This window comes from Pieris rapae, chromosome 10 (genome assembly GCF_905147795.1).
Source record: "Pieris rapae chromosome 10, ilPieRapa1.1, whole genome shotgun sequence".
Lineage (NCBI taxonomy): Eukaryota > Metazoa > Arthropoda > Insecta > Lepidoptera > Pieridae > Pieris > Pieris rapae.
In genome coordinates, this window is record NC_059518.1 from 4,391,921 (window position 1) to 4,412,237 (window position 20,317).

The 20,317-nt window shown below is 32.9% G+C and overlaps 1 protein-coding gene and 1 non-coding gene across 2 annotated transcripts; both read right to left on the reverse strand.

Annotated features, from left to right (window-relative positions):
• Positions 1 to 61: 61 nt before the first annotated feature.
• LOC123689528 lies at positions 62 to 180 on the reverse strand. The gene has a single exon (XR_006750479.1). It is a non-coding gene; the product is annotated as a 5S ribosomal RNA (ribosomal RNA).
• Positions 181 to 562: 382 nt separating this feature from the next.
• On the reverse strand, positions 563 to 19,305 carry LOC110994227 (carboxy-terminal domain RNA polymerase II polypeptide A small phosphatase 1). The gene is made up of 5 exons (XM_022260764.2): positions 19,090 to 19,305; positions 18,484 to 18,794; positions 8,599 to 8,780; positions 5,685 to 5,838; positions 563 to 5,299 (listed from the first exon to the last, which is right to left on the reverse strand). The coding sequence occupies exons 1-5, from the start codon at positions 19,160 to 19,162 to the stop codon at positions 5,141 to 5,143; spliced, it is 879 nt and encodes a 292-aa protein (XP_022116456.1). The 5' UTR covers positions 19,163 to 19,305; the 3' UTR covers positions 563 to 5,140.
• Positions 19,306 to 20,317: the final 1,012 nt, after the last annotated feature.

The window sequence follows — 20,317 nt, forward strand, 5'->3', positions numbered from 1 at the left end:
ATTAATTTAGTTAGTGATTCCAAAAATAATGTTCATTTTATATCCCTACGAAAAGAAAAAAAGCCAACATCACGAGGTGTTCCCAGGCGGTCACCCATCCAAGTACTGACCTCGCCCGACGTTGCTTAACTTCGGTGATCGGACGAGAACCGGTGTATTCAACGTGGTATGGACGTTGGCAATTACAGCAATGAAAATATAAAATAGAACTATAGCAAAACGTGTCGACGAAGAATTAGCTTGTCAGTATTTTTAGAAACGCTAAATGTCAAAATATCGAAGCAATAGCGTATTGCCATCGATAATCTAGTTCCAAATGTACGTAAGATGATCTCAAATGAACTGGCCTAATAATTATAAAATAAATAAAATTAATTGAAACCAGTTTAATTTTAAATATGATCCCAGTAATACTCATACACTTCTCGCATCTGCTAGCTTTTATAAATTAGAGATTAGCGTATACAGACCTTTTAAAAATATTTTCGGTGTGAATAGATACTACCTGTTTTAAACAAGTAACTTGTGAGTGATAAAATTTAGGGGTAATAAAAAAACAACATTTTTATTAAGGCTATTTATTTCAATCCTATAAAATAACATACCAAATGTCTCTTTTGTACAACATCATATCAAAAATGTACACCATAATATAAATTTCGTGTCAAGTAAATGTCACCTAGCTTATCCAGATACCCTATACATCGTGGCTATTACATATATCCTCTCATTTTCAGGTACAGTCGCTTTCAAAAATATTTTAACGATGGGGAATTATGGGTATATAAATTAGATATTGTTTGCTAATAATAGCCGAGCTGAGCACCACACCAGTTTAAAAAATGCTATTTGACAATTTTTTGCCGTTTCATCATTAATCGGTACGATTTGAATTTTTAAAAATTGCAGACCTACATATCCGTTACGAAGCTAACAAAGTCTAAGCTATATGATAAAAATGGGAAACATACATTTGAAGGCGACTGTACATTCGTACTTTGCTGTACAATATATCTACAAGCCAACACCTATTTTATAATATTGATACATTCACAAAGTCCCGAGCTTAAATTGCACTGAAAATTCATTACATCATTTAGATAATGATTATCATAATTTATAAAAAATAATTTCATTTATATAAATCAATTATAAACAGATTCGATTCACCGCAACTAAATGCATAAAATATGACATCAAAATTATTAATTTACATTCACATGGCTTCCAAAAAAATAACTTGAAGAACTATGAAAACAAAATCCACGCATATCGCAAAGTATTCTTATCAAAAGCCCAAGAACTTTGATCCAACACCATTTCATGTATTTTTTAAAAGCTACAATTAAAAAAGATATTGCTTTAGAAATCAGTTATTTCATTTTTTATAAAATAATGAATGAACAGTTTGAGTGTGAATGAAAATGATATGTGGTACAGTATAAGCACAACCTTATAATATAACTAAATTGCTGTTGATGTCGCATTTACTAACTGATTTGTACTTTACCTTGCAAATCCAAAAGAAATCAATTTAACTTTTGTCCCATATAGAAAATTCTAGAAACATTTCATATATCTTTGAACCTTTATCTTCGGAATAGCAATTGAAACGGTACCATACAAAAAAATCTATATATGGCGCATCATTTGATTAAAAAGGCACAATCGTGCAATCGAATAAACAAAGAACACTATTCTGATACGTTAATCTCTCGCACTCACTTATTAAATACATTATAAAAATTATAACAACGAATTCCCAATCTCGTTCACATTAGCGAAATATCAATCAAATTTTATTGCATGCAGTATATAAAATTAACAATAGAAATTACGACTAAATAACATACTTGGACGATTTCGGCTTCAAAAGAAATATATAAGTTTTAGGGTCTGTTTCACAATGTAGTAAGTTCCAAATAAGCTATTTATTACTTATTGTTAGGATAAACTGTATTTTTGCGTTTTACGACTGTCAGATAGCGCTATTCGTCATGAAACGCGAAGTATCTTATTCGGAACTTTTATCTTTCGAATAATTTATGTGTTGCATAGCTATTTGGTACTTTATCCATACATTGTGAAACAGGCCCTTAGTGTTGTGAAGATCTGTGTATAAACCAACGTATATATTACTATAACATCCTAAAACTAGTGTTATGCTTAATCTTAAATGCTCTACCGTGGCTTATGGATGACGATACGTAATCCACATAAGGAAATCTTTACGTTGCTCGAAGGCGGACATTAATATATAAGGTACTCCGATTTTGACGACGCAATTAATCATCTAAAGAAATCTACAAGAGCTGAATTATACGTCCAGATGTTCAGAGCGATGCGCGAACTTTATCCACACCACGCCATTTTAATTTAATTCATTAACAATTTGCAGTAAACGTCTTAAATGAGTACTATATTTAAAACGTATAGAAAAATGGAAACTTGTATGTTAATGCATAAAACGAATGCATGATTCATGTAATGGTATAACCGCAATATGAAAAACGAAAATCCCCATTGTTTGAGCGGCAATTAAATGCGTCGCCATATCAGAACACACTTGTACACACATCGTATATTAGGACGGCCGATTCGCTATATGCAGTGATACCGATAAAAAAATTCAAAAAGCACTGAGATGCTACATATATAACGCGAAGCCGTGTGATCGTGTTATCGATAGCGTGTTGCATGCTAAGTTGTATAACGCTCGTAAGGCTATATACGCACTGGCATCCGGCCTGCTTAACGCATAAGGCTGTGTCCATATTGTTGCTTTTAAAAATCTCTTTAGGTGGCTCAATCAAAAACGGTATTTCTATCTGCCAGTGACGTTGCCTAAAGAAACCGTCTCATATTGAAATTTTGCAAAACCGAATAATTGTGCATTTAAGGCAATTAATTACACTTTAAGTGACTTATTAATTCGAATTTCGGGTGGGTAGACTAAATTTAAGTCGTAATAGAGTGTGAGTATATTTATAAATGCTATTTACATCATTTAGTCACACTTTATGATGTAAATACCAAAAGTAAATATATATGGTGAAGACTGGAACACTTAGAGACAAGTTTAAAATGCGTGCACGTACAAGTATACGCGTATAATAACGTAGACGCGTAGGTACGGCCTTTGTTCTTACTTTATTACATTCGTTTTAATCTACGATAAATTTTCACGTATTAGAATAGTGCATCTGAAAAACACCTAAGTTTAACGCTAGGAGGCAAATAAAAATGTGGATTACAGGTCACTGTATATGATCAGAGGTTACAAACTACACATAGAACCTAGTATAAAAGGGTATATACATACACCGTAGTCACTAAATAACAAACATTTACATAAATTAGTAAATGAATCGTCAAAACCGTTCTAAAAACGATCAAATAAAAAAATCTTATTTACATCTACAGAAATATATTGCTCAAACGATAAAATCATGATTTGCTAAGCAAAATAAAAATATAATAAATAATTCACGCGCCATAAGAAAACTGCTGTTTTTTTTTTAATTTAGTGCCAAATGTGCGTTAATGGAAACACACGTTGCTTAATAATACTGCAAGCACCATCAAATTCACACTTATCAAATCTTACTTAGGGATTATCAGAAATTTCGCCAATCTCTTGGGAATTCGATTCGTGCGTTTCACGACAACCATTAGAATGCTTTATAGAATGATTTTATATATTGTAAAAAGCGAAGATTCGACGTTTAATCTCTCTTATATTGTGTAAAAATATATTTAAACCTTACGGTTCTATATTTCATGGCATCGAATTCTTATCTAGTTAATACTGTGTTAATATTTTACGTTGTACACATAAAATGTTAAGCTTTGAAAAGTATAAAATCTATTTAGATAAAAATTTATGGTCTGCCGTCCCACTCTAAGTAACCGTGTAGAGAGAGACGGCATCACATTTAAAGAATCTAAGACGTAAATTCACCCGTTCTATGACTTCATGATTTATTCTACGATTAAAACATGACACCGATATTCACATTATTGTCAAGAAAAATATGAAAAAAAATTATTGCGATCACATTAATGCTTTTGTGCAAATCTTGACCAAATTACATTATCATAATACACATATTTTTAATGAAATTTTAATATGTAGCGCGGGAAACGCTCAAAATCCGTTAATTTCAGTACGCTGTAAAATATGTAACAATTCTTACGAGAACATTCCTTATGATAATGTAATTTTTGTCTTATCTGTGCAAAAATCTTGATACTTGAATTTTAATCTATTGCTTATTTACACAATAATAATGTACCGTAAGCTATTAAGATTTTAAATGTTATTTACACGTATGACTTACAATAACAGTCGAATCGCGAAAATTCGTAACATTATTATATACAGGGTGTCCCAAACACGATTTTTATTGATACACCATTTTTGATGTACGTATACATCTAGGTTACAAACGCAAATTTTTAAAATGTGTTACATAACTCTATGATAACAGAACTAGTCAAGGTAAAAAAATAAAATTCGAGTTAATAAAATAAATCAAATAAATGTGTAGTACAGGTGTACGTACATGAAAGTCTTGTTTTACGATATTATTAAAATGTATTAAAAAAATTATTGCCAATTAATCCCGATTTATGGACACCCTATATACAATGAGGGTGAAACTTACTCATATTTGATCCCAAGCACGATATAAAAAGATAAAATCGATATTCCTACAGCGGGGATTCGTCGCAAGCCGTGAAATCACACCGACCACTTACGTACTAAGAAATACCTAAACTGTAAAATAGGTACAAACAAAGTCCTTACTATCCAGAAGGCAAAATTGGCACTTAAGACGAAGTTCGCTCCCTTGTTAATTATCGTTTGTATGAACGCTATAAACGGCCTGTGCGTCTGTATGTTGGCTAAATCGCGATCGGTGGGACACGGGTGGTAGACACGCGACTGGTGTATACGTGTTTCCTTCAAGCCTTGGGTTATACGCGTATCGTATTCGCGTACATGCGATTCGTACGCGTATACGCACTTCGAGCTTTCGTAACTGTGAAAACACGTTTCTTCGCACTTCGTATTGTCGCAGTTCATACAATCTAGCGTATACGTGCGCACGCACTGCGGGCTCGCACGCACTCTCCGCTACATGGAAGGGGATGCGTTCTGCGTGGGATTGTACGGATGGTTTGAATTGCGGAGCACTGTATAAACACTGTCAACCTTGCTTAATTTCTCGAAAAACGGTATTAAGTCCAACAGTTCTGAATCCGTCATGTCGTCGAACCATGACGCGACAGGTACCTGAAATTAATGGTCACATTTTTAATAATTCTTCCTCAAATATGTCTAGGGAATGAGACTTCAAAAATATAGTTTACTGGTAATAGTAGTTTGGTTTTATTCATTAGTCATAAGTTGACTCACATTTGATGCAAATCACGCGAAATTCATTCACGTCATGCACTGCATTACTACTTTTAATTCACAGTAATTGTACAATTGAACTCATTTTGAACCAGTAAAGTGTATTATAGATTAATAACAACTTGACTTGAATTTAATCTTAAATCAAAGCATAAAAACCACAACCGACTCGTTGCATAATATATATACGGCATATTTTATTTATTAAGATTTTTTTTGACGAAATACGTAATCACACCAAACTCTATTTATTAATACTTACAGCGTTATCAGGATGGAATATGTATGAAGCTGGCGAGTTGTCAACAATAACGACGCGTCGCAGATCTCTGCCTAAACTGTTCAGGTCTTTCACATAGTTCCCTCGATGGAACACACAACTGTCGCGGAACAATCGCGCCCGGAATACGCCCCATCTAAAATAATATTTTGGAACATAAGTACATAAAATGTATGCAACGTACATATATATACTTAGTCTGGCCATAAATACTGATACAAATAAAAATAAACAAAATATTACATTTGAATTTGGAATGTGTCATTTTTATATGATTGTCCATTAAGTTTTCTCATTTTGGCGCCAATACTTTGTATAATATATTGCGATATTCAAATGCAGTGGGGTGATGAAGAGAACCAAATCGCTGTGATTGCATTACACAAAGTAGGTATGGAGCCAAATGCAATTTTTAAAACTCTCCATACGCTTGGTATAAGAAAAATATTTGACCTCCTCTGTTTTTGACAGAAAAATATCTGGCCGTCCACGTAGTGTTCGGACGAAAAAGATGGTCAAAGCAGTAAGGGAAAAAATTCGAAGAAATCCTGTCCGAAAGCAAAAGATTTTATATCGGGAGATGAAGATAGCACCTAGAACCATGTCGCGTATTTTAAAAGATGAATTAGACTTTCAGCCTATAAGAGACGTACTGGTAATTTCTTAACTTACAATTTAAAAAAGATTAGGGTGATAAAATCGAAAAAGCTTCTGAAGCGGTACGCAAAGATAGGTCACAGAAAAATTTTGTTTACGGATGAGAATTTTTTTACAATCAAGCAACATTTTAACAAACAAAATCACCGTATTTATTCTCAAAGCTCTAAGGAATCTTCCCAATTAGTAGACAGAGTGTAACGTGGGCACTATCCGACTTCAGTGATGGTTTGTTGGGGTATTAGCTATGAAGGAGAGACTGAGCCATACTTTTGTGAAAAAGGTAGCAAAACTTCGGCACAAGTATATCAAGATACCATCCTTGAGAAGGTAGTGAAGCCCCTTAATCACACCATTTTCAATAACAAAGAATGTTCCTTCCATCAAGACTCGGCACCGGGTCATAAAGCTCGGCCTACGCAGTCTTGGTTGGAAATGAACGTTTCGGACTTCATCAGCGCTGAAGACTTGCCGTCGTCTAGTCCCGATATTAATCCGCTAGATTATAATTTATGGTCAGTTTTAGAGAGTATGGTTTGCTCTAAACGGCATAATAATTTGGAGGCCCTAAGACAATCCGTACGATTGGCAGTGAAGAATTTTCCCATGGAAAGAGTGCGTGCTTCTATTGATAACTGGCCTCAACGTTTTAAGGACTGTATCGCAGCCAATGGAGACCACTTCGAAAATAAATATTTTTTATTTATGTATTAAACTAATACACTGTAAAAGTAATAAATGTTATTTGCAACAGAAAAAAAAATATTTTTCTTTGTTTCAGTATTTATGGCAAGACTAGGTATTTAAGCCTTGACTTGTTTAAGCTATCGCGGAATATGCGTAAAAGGAGTATTAAGAATATCCATAGTTCTTATTTCTTAATCACCAGCACATGCACACCTCGCCTACATACACACACTTTCACATCATCAACAAGCTCAACTTCGCTGAATAAGGTATTATTTAGTTAAATGTGTTTACTAATTTCATTGATTTTTTTCCATCATAAATGTATGAACCTTTTTGTACATACATATTTTGTATTCGATTTAGGTTTTATTTCAGTCTAGATATTCTTTAGTAAGGCATTTGACAACTTTTTTTTTTTAAATGGAAAATTATCTATAACGTCTCGTAGCTATAACGAGAAGTAGTTCTGGATCCCATAACCCATAAGTCAGAAATATTTACTAATCATTATTTAAAGTAATTAATTTTGTAGTCTTTCTATATGTACTAATTAATAGAAAATATACTTCGCGTGTAATGAGAAAAAATCTCACGATGACCATTCTTTTGTTTAAACATTAGACATATAACGTCATATTGCAATAAAAATCGCAAAACGTTCCAATTATGACACCCCACCTACAATTTACCAATTTGCCGTGTGCAATAAATTGGGGAATGACTATTACACGTCAAAGCCCGACCATTAAGGCCCCATTGAACCCGCATTGTGCGACCCTTTTAGCACCTCTTTCAAAAATTATTCCTATGCTGTTTGTTTTGCTTTAAATGCGATGAAAGGAGTGGGCTGTCTGACTCTCAAGTTTCGCTATTGTCTGGCGCAGGTGGTTGAGCCTTAGACTTCGCTAAGTAAAACGGAAAGCGGGTTTCACTCTTTTTTTTTGTAAGTATGACCAAGATTCTATATTCGAAATGTAAATGTATTGAAAAATAATACAACTTTAGTGAAATAAAATCGGAGTACCCGCAAATAACATAGCCTATTATTTTATTAAACTCAATAAATTTTTATGCCTCGTGGGAAGAATTAATCTGCCACAACTTTGGCTATCAGATTACTTTACGCTATACTGTCTGTGATTGTCTCATAGAAGTGACTACAAACAGAGGCGTTAAATATAATTCATAATAATTTTCCTTGACGAAGGATTTCCGAATCAGTTTCATGATTATTTGTCACGTAGGTCAGCCTCTTGTGCTTGACACACGCTGTCGTCGTTTTGGGCCTAAGGCAAGTCGGTTTCCTCACGATGGTTTTCATCACCGCTCGAGCGGATGCCAAGTACGTACATATAAAGAAAATCTATAGAAAGGATCCAAGCCGGGAATCAAACCTACGACTTCAGGGTTGAAAGTAGCACGCTGAAGCCAACACTGCTCAATAGAATAACAATATTATTTTAATATAAATAAATTTGTCCTCTTATCTGTAGTACAAAATAGATTCGTCTATAGAAAATTTTAAGAAGATTTCTTCTATATTTCTTACCTATCTAGAAGATCAGCGACGGGATCCGCGTATTTAGCCAGCGATGCGGTAAAAAGCACACATTCATATAACTCCCCACAGCGTCGCAGGAACTCGTCAACGTGTGGCCTCTTAAGCACATACACTTGATGGACCGCGCCGTCTATTTCCACCGGCACCACAAAGTCTGCGTTATTTATTGGCTGAAAAACATATGAAGATTATAATTTGACTTTCTAAATAACTGTAATATCTATAGCGATTAGGTGACTTCTAACCTAACAGACTTGTTTTAGGTTTCTTAATAATTAAGGTGGGATTTGAGTTCGTTGTACCTGAATTAAATTTTTATCATGTTGCCATGGCTACGACAGTTTTTTAAACTTTATTTGTAATGGTAAATCCCAACTCTCCACAAATATTTGGGTCTCCAGGAATTTTTGTTATTTGACCACTATTTCTAGGTCTAAACAGACATTTTAATGCCCTGACCGGACTAATAGTTCAACACTAATTGATAATATGAACGCGTAGCAAAAAAGATTTGTATAAGCTAGCTTAACCGCCCATTTTGTTTTCTTTCCTAAATTTGTTGTTAATCCAAAATAATGCTATAGCCCCTGTTGCTACGGTTAAACGGCTGGCTGTAATCGTCTTGGGAAATATTCTACAAAAATTACTATATAATCATTTGTCTAAGAAAATCAAAGTCGTGCCTACCAAATCTAAGCAATATAAATTCTACACCAAGGTAATAAAGTATACATCAAAGTAACATGAGTAATACTTACTCCAGTTTCTGTCATATAAATGCTTAATAAGGCAAAACAAATTCCAAAATAGCTTACAAAGGTTATTTATATTGTTTAGGAATTCATTTATCGCTATATTTCGACCACAAGGCGATTTTATCATAATTCGTGGTTGTTTATTTTAATGGTTATGTCGCTGTAATAGTTTATGTACTGGCACGTGATATTTGTTATTTTCATTTACAGGTAACAGACATAAGTTAACCTTAAACCTCGTCAGAGTATACAAACTATGTACTGGCCTTATTAAAAACATAGACTAAAGACACAATTTTTTTTCCCGCCAAACAAACCAAGATGAACTGTCAAGTCCCTTCCGACCAAAATCACACCAGACCACATTTTTACGAGAAAAATCATTATTAAAATGAGGATTGGAGATGGTTTCAAGCAGGGCCTTCTTCAGTACACATTTTATATTAAAATCGTATGGAATAATGACTATTGTCATAGGATAATGCGAAAACACATCAGCAAAAAGGTAGGCCTGTGGTCAAGCATTTTCCCGCCCTAATAATATCTTTTCAGATCATGCTACGAACATTATTCATAAATTTTGTGTGGTTTGTAATTTTTGTTCTATTGTTATTTCAGCTTCACAACTTTTAATATAGCCGAAACAGTTTACACGATAAACATGCGAAGAACATTAGATACTAACAAAGACAATGTACTCATCTTTTTTTTTAAATCACTGTGTGTTGATTTAAAACATCAATACAATTTAATTTAAAAATACGCGTAATATGGTTCTTATTTGATTATATAATAATTAATACTCTCAAAGGCTGATAATTAAAAAAAAGCAGCGTTATTTCATAATGTCAATGAATAAAAAATACTAACTTATCGTATCTAACGTAAAAATAGTAGTTTTATATTAAATCAGTTTAATATTATACCACTAAAGGCATCCTCAATACAATAGTTATCGCGCTTGCTATCTTGGCATCTAGCCATCTGTCGAGATTAGATCAATCAGAATGAGGAGCAGCCGTCTGAACCAAAAATCCATTCCACACGTGCACTGAATTGTGATAGCGAGAGAAGATGGTAGACTCTGTGCCATCATATTCTGTGAAGCTTGGCTCGTAGGCCTGTGAATCAACATGTTGCACCCGCAACAGGACGTGCTGAATTCAGAAATAATACTCAGCGAGAACTATATCACGTATCTTAACATCCAATACAATTGTAATAGAATATAAACATTTTGTATGAAATACTTCAGAAGCGAGGTGTGGGCGGAAACGGAAGCACGAACATGTATTGTTCAAATAGTGTAAACTATAAAAATTATATCGAGTTGCTAAAAATATCGTATAGTTTTGAATAATAAACTTAATTTTACAAGGGTTTGGACTAACTGTTTAAATTCAAAAACCAAATTTAGAGCAATTTCCGTCCTTGAATCTTATTTCAATAATCAGATTTATTTACATTGTATGGCTATAAAATTTTACAATATTACGTAAAGACAGTTTTAGTACCTGACGTTTTGAAAACATCGAACGTTAAATAATCTTATTAATAAACAACATTAAATATGTATTTAAGTCATGTTTATTTATAACATAATGAACGCAGCATTGCAAGCGCAGGTCGGAGTTTATTGTTTTAATCACTGTCTGGGGCTACAGACGTAAAATTATGTCTGTCAAAACATTGTAACTGGCTATTTATAGATTTAATTATTACATAACACGAGTTATACATAAACTTGATGATATAGTATTATATGGTTTGAACCTTTAAAAACTTTTAAAAGCTAAATTACTACAGACAGGCGACATTCGAAAATGTAAGACGAAATGTTGGATCATATCGTTTAATTTTTGATTGAACAAAACAGAGGTCATATATTTAAGAGGTTTGTGTATTCTGTACGTGAATGTGTGGCGATATTTTTATATAATATACATTTGTTTCAAAATATTTCATAAACATGTCTGTGATACAATGAAACGTCGATTCATAGAACCTTTACAATTTCTAGGCACGTTTCGCGTTTCCATACAAAAAGGGAAACAATGGGACATACAAATATCCTCCTACTGTTGCAGAGTTAAAAGTATCTGCTTTTTTTTAGATGGGTAACTAGAGCTCTGGGGCAGGTTTAATGCTGCATTCGCCGCATTGCCGTGTCAAAATTATGCCTTTTTAACGGTGTATGGACTCATTAAAGTAGAATTTATGATTGCAAATATATTTTTTTTATAGAAAAAGGGGCAAAATTCAAATTCAAATTCAAAATTTATTTATTCATGTAGGTAACAATGTACACTTATGAACGTCAAAAAAAGAAATATTAAATGAATTTAATTTTACATTTACTGCCAGTTCTCAAATCAAGGGCGTAGAACGGAAGAGAAGAACTGGCAATAAACTCTCCGCCACTCTTTTTAATCGCCAAGTTTTTTTTTTACACAATGCTTGTAAGGAGCTGCAACCACTACACCATGTTCCATATGACATATTGAGTAATAAAGAATAAAAAAAAATTAAAAAAAATTAAAAACAAAGATTTGTCCTCTATCAGCAGGAGGCATGGTGAAATAGGAGCACGCACTTACGTACTCGTGAGAACAACACGCAAAGACGTAGTATAAACTACTAATATCACCGCAAACACGAATTCAAGTACGACCAGTCACCACAAGTAGCACCCGTTCACGAGTATGACGCATGGCCAGCCATTGGCCCCCTCGCCATATTTTAGCAAAAGGACATAAGGCTCACTTTATACCGCGGCACATGGACCACACTAGCCGCGTTGGCCTTTCAAAATTGGTAATAAATAGAGAAAATATTGCATAAAGTTCTTGTACAAATAAATTAGAATTTGCAATATCGAGTTTTGAAAAACCCGATATAGCAAAGAGATACTTAGCAAATGCACTAGATAGCTTTGGTACTCAATAAAATTTTAATATATAAATCATCTCACATAATATATTACGAAGGTTTGTGTGGTCGGGATCGGATATCGGGATGGAATGTGGTAACAATAATAATCTCATCAATATAATATGTACATGCAACAATTATTATTTATCCAGATGATAAAGAAACAGCGGCACTACAACCTACTGCCTACCTACCTGCGCCCCTTCTTTTCTTCTGTTTTCTGGTCATTTATTTCTAAAAGGCAAGTAGTTAATTAGACACGCTAATTGCTAAATAAACTGACACACACCGTCTTTCTAAGGTCTAAGGTTTTCTCATAACGTTTTTACGAGCCAGTGTTAAATGCAAACATAGACAAAGTCTATTAGTAGCCGGAATTCAAACTTACGATATACGGATGAGTATCTCACGTTGAAGCCACTAGGCTAAGACTGCCATGTTATATTACAAATGATAGTACTATAAATTACTGGCTTTTTCAAGTAATTCCGAAAAAATTCAAGGGTCTTTTTTGAGTATTTGCGTACCAATGCTTTAAATCATACATACACCTTTTGAAAAAATATTACATTAGACTATAATACTAAGATAAAATGCCTAGAAAAAATACATAGAAAAAGACGAATACGCAGCTTAGAAAATTCAAAAGATTGATTTGTGTCAGTACTTTTAAACGCGGCCCGCGAACGTGTTTGCACCCAAAAGCTTGGCCCTCAACATGTCAAAGGTTGCCCATACCTGTCTCAAAGACCGGCAACGCACTTGCAAGCCTTCTGGCAATGTGAGTGTACATGGGCTGTATCATTTCACATCAGACGAGCCTGCCCGTTTGCCTCCTATTACATAAAAAAGTGCACCTGCATCTAAAGCCCTAATCATTTCAAAATTCAAATATATAATTACAGAGATCCAGATTTTAATTCAATTGTTCCTGCGCCTAGAATGAAACAGTTTTGTAGTTATAAAAGTTTAGAAACCGTTTTCTTATGAATAAAGGGAGAAATAATTCAACATGGAATGCCAACTACTTACGTTATCTATACTAAGCATCTCTGTTATTTTAATAACACAATTGTCACGGTAAAGCAATTAATAATATCAGTTTTCCTTATCCTTCATCGTTCGTTCGTATACACTGACTCAAAGATAATTAACATTATTTAATCGAAACACGGAGAAGTCGCACAGCTAAGTATTGAATGTTTTTTTTAAATCAACATGTTATTAGACATTACTGATACGTTTTAATTATTTTTTTCAAGATATTTTTAAATACAAAATATCCTTAGTATATTTTGTAGCGTTAAAATAGCACGAAGCCTCTTCGGTGTAGCTTAGAATAGCATTAACAGATGTTTAGCCAAACCAGCACCCATGCATACCCCACAAGGTCACACAAAACGCGTGCCACTTGTGCCACAAAGGAAATGCGCGTAGAAAAAGCTATGAAGCTTTCGTTCGCGGACCAAATCGCAAAAATAAAAATTTTGATTTTAATTAGTAAAACAATTTTAAAATATATACTTGATCTGATCATTTACAAACACTCAAGGTTAATTACTATGTAAACTAGTATGATTTCATGACGTGTATTGCACTAAAACCTTAAATATTGTCTTAAATAATACGCTTTACCGTTCCCAAATTAACAATTAAAGACGAGGTGATAAATCAAAGATAAATAACGTAAGTTCAGTATTTAGCAGTCTTCAGTTAATCAAAACTATATTAGCCCGGTCAATTTATACATTCGAAGGTACATAAAGTCCCAACAAGCTGAATATCAGTAAAATTGTTCAAATAATTATAAATAATATAATTATTTGAACATTTTAACAATATTTAAGAGTTCCCCATTATTCCTGTGTAAGAAATTTTTTTTATTCAACGTCAAATGTAAAAAAATGTTTTTCGCGAATTTCAGCAAATTACCTTAAACAAAAATGTAGATCATAAAATTATCTATAAAAAAATGTATCAATAGGTACTTTTTTTCGTAGTACTTACTACTTAAGATAGAACTTGTTTTAAATATTATTTATAATTATGTGTTTTGAACAATTTTACTGATTTTCACCTTGTTGGGGCTTTATGTACCTTTACTCTAATTTTTTGGTCTAAATTGACCAGACTATTATGTTATACGTCCGAAATATAAAGTATATAAAACATGAATTGAACAGCAAACAGTGTTGCTATAGAATGATTGCTTATGAGCGAAAAAATCTATATCATTTTTCATAATTATTAAATTCCTGTGATGTTAGCTATCAATAGCTAGTGCCAGTTCCTGACCTTTAACTTTTATACAAACAAAAGGAAACTTGAGAATACTATCTAATCTGATCTTCACGACAACTCTTTCATTTATCCTCTTTGACCGTAACGCTTATATATCGGCTTATTCATTGATAAGTAACAACTTTGTAATCTTAAGATAAAACACCGACAAAAAATCAGCTTTGCAAATGTTTGCATTGTACACCCGAGTACTGTTAACCCAGACATTAGTAGAAGCAGAGACGAATCTACTTAAGGGCTTTTTGGGCCAGGCCCATAGGCCCCGTGGATACAATGAGCCTCCAATACTCACCAAAAACAATAGGCGATATTTTTATTTTAAAAAGAAATATCTACCATTAAAAAAAAATATCATCTAACCATCGAACAGAATAGGGAATTCCCCGTTTCTTGTTTTCGGTCGGTGTATTTTTGCCTATGCGTCATTACGCCCCTGTAATAGATAGTCCAGAGCCACACAAATCCACGAATCGCCCATGGGTAGAAGACATTTATTGGTGTATAGTCCGCAAATCACATATCATTTATATATATTCAACATTATAGTAGCATTGGATATCGCAGGTCCAAATCTTCGACTACATCGTCATTATTTCCTTTATGAATTTGTCTCCTTTAGGAATGCACCTTAATGCTATGATGATTAGCCGATAAAGCGGAACACGATTCCCTAGCTGTTTATTCTACCGTATTTAAACATTGCTATTTAAATAGTTCAACAAAAATAGCGTCCCACATCTCGAAATACTCGGTTAATGAAGCAACGGCTAGTTCCGCGATACGTAGCCTAATGCTCTAATAATTGATTCTTTGTTCACGTGGAGTTTTTATAATTTAATTTATAAAACCTAATAATAATAATAATATATTTATTTGCAAGAATATGATACAATAATGTTTTGGTGATACAATCTAATGTTCTAGCTAAGCGTCTTTTTAGGATGGTACCTCTAAATTTAAATAATAAACAACGCCACGACATTTCATAATTTGCATTGCATTATCAACACCAGTAATCCTTAGTATCGCGACTAACATCAGAACAATTTTGAATCACATATGGCATTAAATATTTGTATACATGTTCAAAATAACAGTGACCTGGTAAATATATGCAATCGCTTTACTAATAATATTTATGAATAACGGGGAAGTTTACAATATTATGTAGTTGGTTGGAACAGCTAAATACTTATACATATTAGATTCCCAAATAATTATGTATAATTTAATATATATATATTATATAAATTAGAGCTAGAGATCCAACGCTATTAAAATATATAAGCACTATGTTATTGAAGGACTGATATTGGTGGACGTGAATGCATTTATCCCTATTTCACTGATCATTAGCTTATATCCCTTAGCTAGTAAGTTTTCAGCAATTAGTTTATTTCATAATCACGTGTTTTATGTCTTTATAAGCTACATATTTGTGTTCCGCCGCAGGCAACCTTGACACGCGAGGTACTAATTCCTTGTACATTGTGCTTCGACTCGTTTGGAGTGGTTTAGTGGGAACTGGTAAATATTATTATTTTATTTATTTAACAATACAAGAACTATTTATTTATTAACTTCAAAATGCCTCACGTCTATAAGGTCCTCTGACCCACGATCAATTTTTATACTAATATTTAAAACGCACGACGTATTGTGAGTGTGTACATATAAAACAAATGATTAAAACGTACTCGGAATAGACGAAATCGTTTTACGTACTTTTTAAATTTCCGTATTTTATAGTCAAACAGCGACGTAACATAATCAAAATATAATATCTATAAATTAAAACGGTTACATCCCCTATTATAGATAGTCGAACAAATGAACCCAATATTATACGTCTCTTTATTTGGAAATAAAATATTATGTAAATAAGCTATTGTGTAATATATATTATGGAAATTAGTACAACAACCAATTAAGGAAAATTTAATCCGTCTTGTAACCGCCCACGCAAGAATTCACCATGTATGTAGTAAAAGAGGCCATCTACAAAGAGGCAAAAGGCAAAAACAAATCAAACCTAAATACCAGTTATTTTAGTTTCTACATTAAAAATAGTAGTGATAGCTACGGGGCGTCGAAATGCCTTGTATACAAAAATTCACTGCAAACCTCCATATTTTGAAAATAGAACGCGGTGTAAATAAGGCACTACTAGTACACTACTTTATGCTTAAAATTAAATTATTCAAACAAAATATGGTATTAGATTGATAGAGTAGCGATTTATATGAATAAGATTACAGAAGGTATTGGTTTCGATTTCAATATTGAGTTTTCGTGCCACGTACTTTCAAGTTGCGTCATTATCGATACATCTTCACTGAAATTGGGTTACGCAGTTGGGGTCATTATTGGAATGGCCAAGTAAGAGTTCAAGTAATTTTCTGGGAATTATATCGGTTTTTCAGAGTGGGCCTGTATAACAATTCAACATACTGCTTATATAGCCTAATTAACACAATTATTAGACTAAAACGATCGTCAACTATTATTAAACCTACAAGGCTCGAGTCTATTTCCGTGAGTGTCAGAGTTCATCGCACACCCGCTACTCATGTTACAAATAGCAATTAGTTCACCTTTATAAACTGAAGTTAATGAGTATAAACTTTGTCTATTACAATTGCTTCCGACCAGATAAATTCACTACTTTTACCTTAAGCTCCTGGAATCAAATTCTATCAAAACAAAATGAAATTATAAATTTGTATTAAGATTTTCAACAATTAACACCACACAGCAGCAGTAACTTTATAATATAAACTGATTTATTCCCTAATAAAAACTTGTTATTGAAATTGAATGTTTATCAGTCATTTCCTGCAAGTTAAATATTATCTTATTTAATACATTTTATATCAATGCCATCATTAAAACAGGTGTTTATTTTCAAATATACACATGCAATTGATACTAATACTTCAAATTATATAATTTTTGTCACAATTATAACATGAAAATACTATAATTTATTATATAATAATAAAATACTTCAGTAAAATTTATATGTGATATTATGATAGCTCAATAAAAAAGCTTTAAAACTTGATATTTTCACACAAAATCATTATTTCAGTAATGACTATACCATATGACTTACCTTGACAGATTAAACTCAGATTAATAACTACATATAAAAAATTCCTCAGCCACAGTCAGGCCGGGTTGTTCAGACATTAAAGTTTTAACCGTAAACCAAGATTACAATGTTTTTAAATATCTAAACTTGAAACCAACAAGTTTAAAGAAGAAAGGGTGAGGATATCTGAGATATGGCACTTATCATAATGGCTTTAATAGTTCTTCTTTACAGTTTACAATATGCAGTAGGGAAAACAAGTTGAAAAATATGATAATTACTTGTTATTCAATTTATTATAGCCTAAGTAATTGAATATCCAATATTTGCAAATAGTGTGTAATCTTAAACTAGAATACATCTTGTGACCAAAAATGAAATATCAGTAAAGCAAGATTAATAAATACCTAAAAAGCCAAAAGCCAAAAAGTAGATCTTACAGGAAACAACAATACAGTCAGGTAACTATTAAATGGGTAGAATTTATGTCATGTTTATATTTGTAATAACAATTTGTTTTTACATGTAATATTTAAAAAAAAAGAGTTATGACCGAGTCAGGTCACAGTCAGTTAATATAATTGTAACCATCTTCTGTATCTTACAAATGCATATTATTATATTAATAACAAAGTATGAAAATCTCTTGTGACATTGACTGATTTATGATAAATTGATAAACAAAATTAAGATAAGGCACAATCATATACATATACTGCATTTGTTTGATAATGAGCAGGTATTCATAGTAAGATAAATTCATTATAACATTTTTGTTATCTTGTAACTTACCTTAAAAGAACTGTGGACTAATGTTTCATCAAGATCTATGACCATACATTTTTTGTGCATGTCCTGATGTCTCACAGGTGGAAGTAACGGTCTTGGTGCATGGTCTGACATAACAAGGAGTGGAGGGGAAGCCCTGCCATCAATACTATTTGTGCCATTTCCACTAGGTGGGCCTTTTCCTCTACCACCACGCCAACAACACAATAACGATCTGAGGAATCCACCTGTACCACTTGATTTCTTAGTCCCAATGGGAGTAGAACCTGATACTGGTGTTCCATCTCCCTCATGCTGCCCGCCAGTAGTAGCTCCTAAAAAAACATTATTCGTTAGCACTACATACACTACACACGCGGAAGTAATATCCTCTAATCCGTGTGGGATTAGTATGAGACAAGTCCTCAAGGTTGCAGTAACTGTTGTCGAAACAGCTCTGTTGTTTACATCGGATTCCAATCACAAATTTTATCCGTCAAAGTCTTTAATAATGCACCATTCCTACAGAACAATCATGATACATTAATCCACGCACAAACAATCGCGCTGAGGTAACATTATACTCTCCAAACTGATGGCAGTAGGTAACAGGTGTAGCTTCAGATTTACCTCTATCAGATCCATAGTTGTTTAACTGCTCGTCATCCCGTGACACCTGAGTTATTATGGACGCAGCGTCCATTTAAACATTTGTTATGAGCCCTTATAAAATTGGCAAATAAGCTTTTTAAAAATTTTAAAACCATAAAACTTTTTATTATCACCCTTCTATCTTACAAAATGGCAGGCAGAGTCTGGGCTAATACGAACTTCTAGTATAGCCAACGTAATGACAAAATATTTGGTATCTCATTCTGAACAGCAAAATTATTGAGTGCTAGAACGAGGAAGCAATATTTCCAGATTCGTTTTTATCATTGTCAAACTAAAAATAGTTTTGATGTTACCAGTTCAAATAAAACGTTTAAATGTTGCCATAAAATGACATACGTTTACAGACGATAATAGGTCAAAATATTCATTTAATTTGGTTCTAATAATGTGTAATGTAATAGTGAAACTTTATGTCAAATCGCATTGCATCACATCGCATCTCATAATTCTTTGTCTAATAACGAAGTAAGAATTGTGAAGATTATACCAAGCCACACCTCATTATATAATATAACCAATTTCATCAAATATTTCTTGAAACTTAGCTTTTGTTGAAAAATCTTTGTTTATTGTACTTGTTACTTTCTCATCTTTTTAAAATACTTCACAGTATTTTAGTTATAATCTTATGTTTTAAATTTTAAACGATGAAAGGTTATATTTAAGCATTTATTTGAACTTCGCTCCAACAACCGCCACCGAACTTAACTCGTGGATCAAACATAAATATAAAAAGCTTTAATACTCCAATATCGAAATAATAGCTCAACCGTAAGAAGAATACAAAAAAATGTACGAAAAAAATATTTGCTCCGAAAAGTTAAGAAAAACTAAACTTAACGAATTAGAAAAGAAATATAAAATGAAAATTGTTTAATTTCAATAATCAATGTTATCACCTAATAATTAATATTATCTGTCCATATTAATATTATTATACAACCAGTGCCAGATTAAGACAGCACGGGGCCTGTACCAAATTCTTTCAAGGTTTTCTCAAGTTTAAGGTAGGTATCTAATAAAACAAAGAAATATTTTTTGGTTTAATATCGGTAAATATAGAAATACTACACTTTCAATAAGACTTATTGAAGCAAGTTATTTTCGATATTCCACAAAGTGAGATGCGAAATTCTTATAAAAAATTAATAATCTGGCCGCTTGAAAGGTAGGTGTGGTATAA

Bases quoted from the DNA above. Each gene is read 5' to 3' on its own strand.
- LOC110994227 (XM_022260764.2), bottom strand. From the start codon at position 19,162: ATGGACGCTGCGTCCATAATAACTCAGGTGTCACGGGATGACGAGCAG. The intron at 18,795-19,089 runs GTAAATCTGAAG...ATGTTTTTTTAG, and splicing joins CAACTATGGATCTGATAGAG to GAGCTACTACTGGCGGGCAG. The intron at 5,300-5,684 runs GTAAGTATTAAT...CATTAATTTCAG, and splicing joins TATTCCATCCTGATAACGCT to GTACCTGTCGCGTCATGGTT.